The sequence below is a fragment of the Formica exsecta genome, unplaced genomic scaffold (genome assembly GCF_003651465.1).
Source record: "Formica exsecta isolate Colony F162 unplaced genomic scaffold, ASM365146v1 scaffold80, whole genome shotgun sequence".
Taxonomy (NCBI): Eukaryota; Metazoa; Arthropoda; class Insecta; order Hymenoptera; family Formicidae; genus Formica; species Formica exsecta.
In genome coordinates this window covers 2,601,258-2,612,962 of record NW_021853570.1, presented here as the reverse complement: position 1 = coordinate 2,612,962, position 11,705 = coordinate 2,601,258, and the positions used below count along the sequence as shown (strand labels likewise).

Below are 11,705 nucleotides of genomic sequence, written 5' to 3'. Positions count from 1 at the left end.
AAATATATGTTCCCCATATGTGTCCCTACATTCCCCAGTCAGCATGCTTACGCGTCGCTCGGTATGCTTCAGGATCGTAACGAGGACAATGATAATCCTTCGGGGAACAGTGTATATGACATACAAACATTGTTGATCGCCGCTTAACGTCATACATACCCTCAGATATACAAGCTGTCCGGATGTAAATATTGAAGGAGGATTATTATTCGATATCTTTTTTTTTATGTTTGCCTTTCGCAGGAGAACGGCAAGGAATATATATGTAGTAAATTGTCGGTTAGTATACTTGTAACTGTGTGAAGGTTTTAATGTATTTATATCATTTATATACTTTTAACTATATTTTCCAAACCCAAACTAGAAAACTTTATTTGTAATTATTTACTATTTACTTTAACTTTATGAAATGTTTCTGTGCTACTTTAACGTCATCTAATCAATTGCGTATAAAAGAATCAATTTATAAATAATAATCTTAAAGAATAAGAATATCGTTACAAATATACACAGAATTTAAAAAATCTTTCGAAATTAAAAATAAAGTAGAGAGATAATTATTATTTCTAATAAACAAATAAAATTTAAATTTTAAATAAATTATTTTTTCTTTCATTTTTTGTGTGCACTTTCTCTGTTATTCGCTCGTGTGTAAATACCTGTGTTTTGTATATCTATATACGTTTTAGTATCAATCTAAATAGATATAATTTATAATTTTATTAATTTTGTTCCCTTTGTTGATTTTTTTTTTTTTACAGAATATGTCGTCTCTACGAACGCAGTCGACCGTTGGCGGTGGCGTTCTCGGTTTGAGCAGTGTCGGTTCCGATCGTACGGGTGCAACTTCGATTGCCGCCGGTTCCCATTCGCATTCCCACTCGCACAGGAAGCACCATCATCATCACAGAAGCAGAAGCGCGCCCCGGGCGCCGGAGAAACCGCCCAGAAAGCGTCACCTAAATCCCGGACAGAGTCTCGCCTCCATTCCCAGTCAGATCAAGTTGTCTATGCTGAACAGCGGCCTCATCTCCTTCGGTGAGTCGACTACTCAATTCCGTTCTACTTAATGAATCACGCCCCCATCTGGCTCCGAGTTAATCCCGGACAATACTAATGACTGAGAGACGGATTTCGTGGATAGAAAATCTAAAGAGAGACATTTCAATTTTCCTCCCCTTATTCTTCTTTGTTATCTTGCGATTTACGCGTCAGCTAAACGCCTTCGCATTTATACGAATTGTTAAATTTGCACGAGTCGAAGGATGGATAAAAAAAAAAAAAGGGAAAACATTTGACGCTGATATCGATAATTTCGATCGCAGTGTTACTAGATAGTTTGTAAAAGGAAAATCCGAATCCGCGGTTTTTGACATTTTATGATACTTTCATTAATGAATTATTGCCACGCGAAGAATTATTGACAATGAATCATCGCGCACGCGATATTAACTATATACGTATGTGCTTTATATATTTTTCATATCAGCACGTTAAATTCACTCTTTTCTAGCTATGAAATCGTCACGAATAAAGTATAATACAATAAAGCGGCGAACGAAAAATAAATGTTTCATTGTAATCGAATGAAATGATGTATTGCATTATCTTCGTAAATACGAGAGAGACGGCGCGCCATATTGTCGCGCTGAAATTGCACAGATTTCCGCGTCGGTGTCATAAATACATTTTCAACGTTACGTCGAAATAAATTTTATGCATTCAGGCCGTGGAGAATCTGAAGGCTTCACTTAACGACTGCGCAATTGACACTCGGTGAAGAACATCAAGCGCATAATTCAATGAAGCTGTGAAACGCTCTCTCGAGGCCTTTAGAGGTGTATTAGAAGCTTTTAGCGTCGGGCTGACTGTTTCATCGCCGGCGTTTTACAAAACTTTTCCGTTCGCATTTTGCATCTCGCGAATACAAAAAAAAAAAAAAGGAAAAAGTTAAATTCTCTTTCTCCCTCGCAACGATCAGCTGGCGAGCGGATATCTCTTGTAAAATATTTTCATTCTACTTTTTTAAATTTCCAAGCTTTAACTTTGCTTTGTTTTGTTCACAAACCGAGAAAATCGAAGCTCCTATGGCATTATATATTCTCGCTAGTCTTCCGATTACGAACTCTAGACTCTCGAGAAGAGATTCAACGTACTCTAAATATTTTCGGAACTCTCGAGACTTTCGTACTAAAACTTAGGGTAATCTTCGAGAGACTGAAAAGACGAAAATTCTCGTAACTCTGAGGATTTTCGCGATTTATTAGAGATTTTGTGAAACGCTTGAGATCGCAAAAAAGAAACTCGCCGTTCAATTTGGAAATGTTTGAAAAATGAGCTATGCCGTAAAACTGTTCAGCAATATTGTCGGAAAGATCATAATTATGGTATCTTTATGAACAATCCTCTCGGGTGGTAATAATTAACGTTTCACCGGATTTTAAAGCGCTCCTTCGATATTTTTTCACCGATATATGCGGTGGATCTCGCTCGATTTGAATAGCAAATGCCATCGTTAGCAAGTCAATATGTACACATCGGTAATCCTAGCTTGCATGCTGCCTCGTGATTCACATCCGTAATGACGGTCTGAGATATCTTTTTGAATTCCGTAAGTGAAGTATGTAACGCGAACATCGAGTAGCTTTCTCGAACGGAATGGACCATCGCTCTTAATACACATTATTTAAATCATATAAAAGTCCCTTCATAGCAAGTCAATATGTACACATCGGTAATCCTAGCTTGCATGCTGCCTCGTGATTCACATCCGTAATGACGGTCTGAGATATCTTTTTGAATTCCGTATGTGAAGTATGTAACGCGAACATCGAGTAGCAAAGCTTTCTCGAACGGAATGGACCATCGCTCTTAATACACATTATTTAAATCATATAAAAGTCCCTTCATACAGCAAATCAGTTATTGAGTATCATCGAAAGGAAAATAATAATTTTCAATAAATACAGCGGGTGGAAGAATTCATAGAAATAACATGACAACTAATTTATCACAAAGACAAATCGTAATAATAACACAGTGCAAATATTTGCGATTTAACTTCGATTAATGTAATTTCCAAATGTTTTACAATTCGTGCGGTGGCTTTGATTCAAAGAGACAAAATGCGCGTTAGAATTACATTGTCAATAAAGTCAATTGTTTGTGAGAATAGCTAGAGTATATTTGTTATACCTTAATAGTGTCTTTACTGAATCACTGAATCGTGCGGGAAGATAAGCATTCGGCGCCAGAAATTTTATCCAAAGTGTAGAGAGAAAGAGAGAAAGAGAGATAGTGAAAGAGGCGGGAAGGCTGTTTATCCTCAGGTGTAATCAGACGAATGACGTATCTGCCTTGACACCTGCCATCGTCACGCGAGAAACCAATTAACGCGGGCGTTCCTTCATCCACAACGGGTAGATAGCACTTTAATGGGTCATTAAGGACCGATCGAGCGTTATATATTGTCGGTAAATAAAAAAAAAAGGCTGTAAAAAACGTTAAAGCTTACGTTTAGTCGGATAACGAATTATTTATATTTTCTCGCTTTCCTCGTAAAGAAGGCTTACGCGCGTTATTTTTTTCGATGAATAAACATTTCCGGTTGTCGATGCACGTGAATGGAGTTGTCATTTTATTCGAGTGGACAATGTGGCCGAGACACGTTAATCATTGTTTGAGACAATAACACTGCCAGTTATATATTTTCAATTGTATCATGCTTCTTGACGTGTATTTTTCACTTTCATACGACAGAATGTTCCCCGGAAAATGATGGGATTTCCTTAATGCAAATAATACAAGGAAAAAATAGAATAAGGAAAATCCTACGCAAACATTGCATCAAAAACGCATCTAGAATGACTAAATTGTGTGTGATAGCCGGCTCTTTATTATTATCCAAAACGACTAATTTCTCATCGGTGTAACGTGCCGATGCGTCTCGTACAATTTGAAGAATATAGTAAGAAAAACGGGTTAAATGTCTCGTATCGGCTTTATTTTCAGAGGTATGAAAGCGCCCTTGAGCATTGTAAACGGCTTCATGCATTTTTACAACCTTGTAATGAAAACTTTTCTCGCGCGGAGCGAGCGAGAATGTTGAAATCGTACGACACGTGTGCGACATTCCATTTTATGTCGTAAGGGGGACATATATTTCTGATTAAATCGCAGATGTTCTGCGAAAAAGAAAAAGAGAGAAAGATAACGCTTTAATGTTCCGCAGTTTTAAGTGAAAAAATAGTTTTATTCTAATTTACTTTTCACTAAACATGAATCAAATCATGAATATTTATATTGCGGCTTGCATGATAAATTACATATTGTTCCCTAATTGTAACTGATATGCTTTATAATAATTCTCGGCAATTCTTTTTCCCCTCCCAAAAAATTTAGTATAAATACTAAATTATAATTAATAAATTACGTGTTTTAAAAAATTTTTTAAAAGCCCTAAATATATGACGCGAAATTAATATGCAACACTCTGAAAATGTTAAAACAAAAGCAAGTTATCTCTCTAATGTTTATCACTCAATCGAGTTTGTCGAAAATGTTAGGCTTCGATTTACGAATTATTCGAACTTCGGAAGGAAAGAAGCGCGCGGGAATGTGTCGAGATAAAGAGTAGCGGCGCATCTCGGATATTTTTAAACCGGTGCATATGAGAGACGCACACACCGAATCGCATAACATTTGGCGGTGTGATGCTGCTGTCACACGACGAACAAAGTTAGTTGATCTTGACACAAATGCGAGCGACCCACTGCCACGAGAGCGTTGTGCCTTAGCGTCGTCGTCGTCGTCGTCGTCGTCGCCGGGGGCGAGCTTCTTTTGCAACGGAAATAAAACGATGCTTTTCCGAGCTGACTCATCCGACTTACGTCCGTGAACCGGATACGAGGTGCGAACATGATGACTGCCACATTGCATGATGACGACGACGACGACGAGACTGGAATTTGTTGAAGCACTTGACCTCTTAGCAAGCTTTCAATATACATATGTTATGCATTTCACGAACAAATCGTGTTTCCTGACGAGATTTTTTTTTAAGGAAGCTCTTTAACAAAGTTGGGAGAACTATTAAGGTAGATTAAGTATCCGTGCTTTTCTTTATCTTTTTTGCAACACCAACAAACATACTAGATGAAGAAAGTTTACGTGGACAAAAAATTTATGTTGGTCTCTATTGACATGCGGAAAAGTTTTATCATTAATTTTTAAAGGGAACAATGGATCCGCGTGTAAATATAATTAATAGTTCACCAAGAAATTAATTACTAATTTAATTATTAAATTAATAATTAATTTTTTAACATAAAAAAACTTTTCGATATAGAAAAGAATATAAGAAAGTATAATAATTTGAGGTACATTATTTCTCAACCGCGAATTTCTCAAAACTGGGACATGATAGAGCAATTTTAAAAGATCGGAATCATAATCAACATAAAAAAAAATTGCGGGAAATAATCACTCTCTCTCTCTCTCTCCCATGCACACACCGAATCGCATAACATTTGGCGGTGTGATGCTGCTGTCACACGACGAACAAAGTTAGTTGATCTTGACACAAATGCGAGCGACCCACTGCCACGAGAGCGTTGTGCCTTAGCGTCGTCGTCGTCGTCGTCGTCGTCGCCGGGGGCGAGCTTCTTTTGCAACGGAAATAAAACGATGCTTTTCCGAGCTGACTCATCCGACTTACGTCCGTGAACCGGATACGAGGTGCGAACATGATGACTGCCACATTGCATGATGACGACGACGACGACGAGACTGGAATTTGTTGAAGCACTTGACCTCTTAGCAAGCTTTCAATATACATATGTTATGCATTTCACGAACAAATCGTGTTTCCTGACGAGATTTTTTTTTAAGGAAGCTCTTTAACAAAGTTGGGAGAACTATTAAGGTAGATTAAGCATCCGTGCTTTTCTTTATCTTTTCTGCAACACCAACAAACATACTAGATGAAGAAAGTTTACGTGGACAAAAAATTTATGTTGGTCTCTATTGACATGCGGAAAAGTTTTATCATTAATTTTTAAAGGGAACAATGGATCCGCGTGTAAATATAATTAATAGTTCACCAAGAAATTAATTACTAATTTAATTATTAAATTAATAATTAATTTTTTAACATAAAAAAACTTTTCGATATAGAAAAGAATATAGGAAAGTATAATAATTTGAGGTACATTATTTCTCAACCGCGAATTTCTCAAAACTGGGACATGATAGAGCAATTTTAAAAGATCGGAATCATAATCAACATAAAAAAAAATTGCGGGAAATAATCACTCTCTCTCTCTCTCCCATTTTTTTTCTTTTTAATTGAATTGTTTCGTATAGTCGATATATTATATCTCGAACTATATTAGCATAGATATATAAGAGATAATTTACCGACAAACAATTCTCTGTAGCTTCAATACAAACAACGCGAGTAAACTCAATCTAATTATTGCATTATTATCGGATATCGAGTCGGCCACATAATCATACGCGGAGATGCATATTACACGGTCAAACGATGTTCCATCGGTGACACGAAGTAAACGATGCGTTGGGCGCAATAACTGATATAGGATTTTATTTGCACATCCGCTTAAACGAGAGAATTTATCCTGACTAAATGCCCGTGCGGTCCCCTGAAGCCTATTAATCCATTTTCCCCGGTGTGATACCGGCTGAAAACAAGCCCATCGGATATCCATCTGCGAATGACAGAGAGGGAAAAATGTGCGTGACAAACAATTATTTTGTGCCAAAATGGCAGATACGAAGAATATGCGAACGTAAAACGCTCCCACCTTGTATACATATATGTATGTATGTATGTAAATATATGTGTGTATATGCCTCCTTTTTTGTTATTCTGTTAAAATTTTAAATACCATGAGGTCTCTTGATCACCTGGTTTTGATAGAACAAATAATTTATCTCAAACATTATACAGATATTGATCTGATATATTATTATATAATGATATATTATTATATAAATTATATTATTATATAATTATTATATAACGCAATAAAATTAAAATGTATTAACGAAATTTTAATGATAAAATCATGTATATATTTTATCATTTTATGTTAGTATTCTTTTGATTAACTGTTTTTTTACTCTTTATTATGACTTTCCTGAAATTTGCATGTTACGCTTGGCAGATTTTTCATCGAAATATAAATTTGTAATAAATCTGACTCGGAGAGAGAAAATTTTCTTTCGAATAATCTTTCGCCGGAAATTGTCGGCTCACGGTCTTACGATGCTCGACGTGCGTACATTACCCCGTAAGATCGATCGATTCTCTTTGCAAATTGGTAATTCTGATTACCGGGCGTGATTGGATCTCTATCCGATCGATGTGATGACGGATAGCCGCGTCAAATAAACCGACTAGCAAAAATAACTCGGCAGCGAAAATTTCCCGCGCGGGCGCACATCTCTGCATCTGCCGAAGTTTTGCGGAACGTTTGTATTTAGGACGTCGAGATAAAACGAAAATATATTTCTCTCGCCAATGTGTGTATGCGGCTTCAAGAGCGCTTTATAAATAAATCGTAGCCGGTTAAGGTTGCGCCGCACTATAGCTGTGGTACACGACGATTATTTCGCACAATCATCATAGAATAACACCCGACCGCGTCTATCGACATTTATGTCTCGCGGTTGATTATTTTAGTGTAATATGTAAGATTTTTTTTCCGCTTATAACGCGGGGATAAAATTTTTTAATGTCGAACATCCCTTCGTGAACCCCGTTGTTTTTCTCAAAATGAGGAAAGTAGTACCGTCATTCGACGACGTTTGCCACGAGATGCATTTCCCACGTGCTCTTCATTCTCGTTGCTAGTTTTCTCTCTCTCTCTCTTTTCCTCTCTCGCTCTTTGCGGAATTGCGGATGGTCGTTAAGCCCGCGACCGCTCGTTTATATTTACCTACCTACGGCGCGCGGCATCTCACGCTTTATTCGTGCCACCTGTTATTCTGCCTTTCGGCAGCTCGGCAGAAAGAGTCGCGCATTCCCGGCATTCTCGGCGCGTTCGTAACGCGGAATTTCCAAGAGAGAGAGAGAGAGAGAGAGAGAGAGAGAGAGAGAAAAGCATACACCTATACTATTTGCCTATCCCGGTGGAACGTGTATGTGTATGGTTGCATGTGTGAGTGTGTGTCGGTGTCACATTTATGTAAGATTTTTTTTCCGCTTATAACGCGGGGATAAAATTTTTTAATGTCGAACATCCCTTCGTGAACCCCGTTGTTTTTCTCAAAATGAGGAAAGTAGTACCGTCATTCGACGACGTTTGCCACGAGATGCATTTCCCACGTGCGTTTCATTCTCGTTGCTAGTTTTCTCTCTCTCTTTTCCTCTCTCGCTCTTTGCGGAATTGCGGATGGTCGTTAAGCCCGCGACCGCTCGTTTATATTTACCTACCTACGGCGCGCGGCATCTCACGCTTTATTCGTGCATTCTGCCATTCTGCCTTTCGGCAGCTCGGCAGAAAGAGTCGCGCATTCCCGGCATTCTCGGCGCGTTCGTAACGCGGAATTTCCAAGAGAGAGAGAGAGAGAGAGAGAGAGAGAGAGAGAAAGGCATACACCTATATTATCTGCCTATCCCGGTGGAACGTGTATGTGTATGGTTGCATGTGTGAGTGTGTGTCGGTGTCACATTGTCGGCGCTCAATGCTAAATGCAAACTTGTCGTGGCGCCAAGTAAGGCCAATTGCTGCATAATACCCGAAGCTCGGAGTCGTTCGTTACCGACATAATGGCCGGTGCTCGCCATCCCATCGACGAGACGTTTTCACCGATTGTCACGACGGTGAAAATTGAGGCTGGGAGGAAGTTTATTTGCATCCCCGGTGCAAATGCGATAAGCGCTCGATACGAATTTCAAATGGACGTTCATGTAAAATAATATTTCATGTTTGTCATCTCTCAAAGACTCGGCAAGATTACAATAGTACATCGCTGATTAATTAATCAAACTCTTTCTCTTTCTTTCTTATGAATATAAAAAAAATACGTTATATTTTATTAACTGTCGCGAATGCAATTTGTTACAGAAACAAGCTGCAAAAAAGGGGGATATCTTCTCTTTTTTTCCATTTTTTCTTCTATCTACATGGCGTTAATAGATTTCGCGCATGGTTCTTGTTTTATCGAACTTTCATGCGGTTGACGATAAAGTTGCAGAACTCACCCCTACGAACTTTATAGAATACCTGAGAATTTTTCTTGTCAGTAATCGATATCTTCCCCAACGAACAAAGCGTCAGATGTAAGATACATATTCGTGCGGTAGACGTAATATCGAACGAATACAGGAAGTTGATACCGAGTTGCGCGCGTTCGATGACAAGATATAGACGGTGTGCGCGTCGATATACATGTGTATGTGTGTGCGTAGAATTGTCCCGTCGAACTCACGGAAGTCGAGGCATCTATGTTCATTGCCGCGGCTATGTCCACACACAGTTTAGTTCATTGTACTTGCCAGACTTTAGCAACCGCGGCTGCAATAGTGCACGAGTATAGACGTTCAACAACCCGTGCGTTCAATGTAACGAACTTCAATAATTGTAATGCAGATTCTGCATGTTAGATTGTCGCTATGAAACAATATTATTGATATATTTCAGTTTTAAATGCCAGAGCGAGTCATTGCATCCAATATCGATTTGGAAATGTATGAGTGTCGGAAATGTATTAGTTGCGCAATAATAGTGTACTAACATTATTTTAATGGAAAACAATAACATATATTTCATTATATTAAATATGTAAAAATATTATATATTCATATACAAAATGTCCCGTAACAAATATATAATAATTTTTTTTTTTCAAATAAAGCTTTATTTTTTATTTTTCAAATTTTTATATTATTTTTCTCGAAAATAAATCCTTGTATAAAAAAATTTTATTTTAAATTTTTGACTTATTTTTTATATAGAATCATTACCTTTTTTTCTTATATTATCAGTTACAAAACTCTGTATATATATACCATATGTATTTAACAGAAAGAGAGACAGAGAAAGAGGAAATAGCAGAAGAACTTTAATCAAGCTCGCTTATCGCTATTAATAAACTATATCGATTGGGATATATAGCGACAAGAATGGATATATATGTACACGTCCATCGATAATTGATCGAATCGTATCGAGCGATCGCGAAATGAAACATACATATCACGTTGCATCCGTGCACAATTTCGATCGTAAATTCTGATCCCTGCTCGGTCGCGCGCGCGCGATAATAAAGCCGCTGATTGCGAAATCAAATTAAATTGCGCACAAGCGTAATTCGATCGTTTAATCTAGCCTGAAGGTGCTGTGGATACGAGCAAATTTCATGGGAACGAATTTATCGTGTGACTTTATGTTTTCATTTAAGCGCGCGCACTAACCTGGTCAATTTGCGGCTAACTACAAATGTAATTTTATCAGACAATTTTTTTTTTTTTTTTTTAAGGAATATTTCGTCATATTAATCTTGTTGCGATCATATAAATAAATATGAAAAATTGAAACCCATGTTCAATAAATATGAAAAACTAAAGAATTACGAATTGATAACATTATATAGTTCACGAAAATCGTGTTGCTTATTGTTATGCATGGATAACAATTGTCATATATGGATACCGTGATATATTAATTTAAAAATGAGAAAGAAATTGATTCTAATAATTTTTTTCATCTTAAACTTTCACATAGAAGCCGAAAAATATAATAGATTTGGAATTTTTTTTTTACTTACGCGACGAAATCACGCTATTATCTCATAATATTAATTCTATTAGCGAGTATTATTTTTTTTTAACATTACAAAAATGAGCATGGGTTTCTTCTTGATTCATCCTGTATATATGTCTACAATAACCCAAGAATCGCTTACAATTTCCGATAGAAAGACCTCGCTTGGACCAGCAACAAAGGGTCAATTAAAAACTCTCTTCGTTGAAAGAGAGCATTTTGCCTTTCTATGCGAAAACCGCGATTTCTAAAGCTAAAGGTTTTTATCCTTTTTCCCTTCCCTTTTCCCATCATAAGTCGATCCATAATCTCCTTTTCACTTCTTATCTTCCTCCCTCTTTGTCTCTTTGTTTCTCTCTTACCCTGACAGATATCTCTCTTGAATATTACTTGGATACGTCGGTTTCTCTACAAGATAAAATTCAAGACGTTTTCTCATTGTGAAGTGCATCTTAACTTTTCACGAGTCGCTCGTAACTTTATAATTTTCGCTCCGAGAGTGCTCGTAATCCACAATAGCCTGTTATTCCTGGTCTCATTCCGATATATGATTTTGCGTATTTCCCGCTTGTGATATGTAAAAACATTATATGTTTTTCTACCTTTGATCATATCAACTATTGAAAAAATATAATACTCTAAAGTAGTTTTCTAATTCGTCGAAACGTTTATTTAACTCTATTTTGTATATGCGTGTCTGTTCTGTTCGTGTTCCCTGTGCACATTTATTTTTTTTCAAATAAAATCCTATATATTTTAATCAAATAAACACAAAAAATCGTTTTTAAAAATATGAAGAGTTATATATCTGTCTTTTAAAAGATTATTATATTATAAAAAACATAAAAATGGGTTAAATAGATCTAAATATAACAATGTATTATGTGCGGATATATATTATATATAATTACTATT

At 36.8% G+C, this 11,705-nt stretch overlaps 1 protein-coding gene across 2 annotated transcripts in view; it reads left to right on the top strand.

Annotated features, from left to right (window-relative positions):
- LOC115244147 (receptor-type tyrosine-protein phosphatase kappa) overlaps positions 1–11,705 on the top strand; it is a 69,525-nt gene that overhangs the window by 12,460 nt on the left and 45,360 nt on the right. For both annotated transcript variants that reach the window (XM_029821568.1, XM_029821567.1), the window contains exon 2: positions 762–1,038. In XM_029821568.1, the coding sequence (XP_029677428.1) occupies positions 762–1,038 (277 nt within the window). The remainder of the gene's footprint in view (positions 1–761; positions 1,039–11,705) is intronic.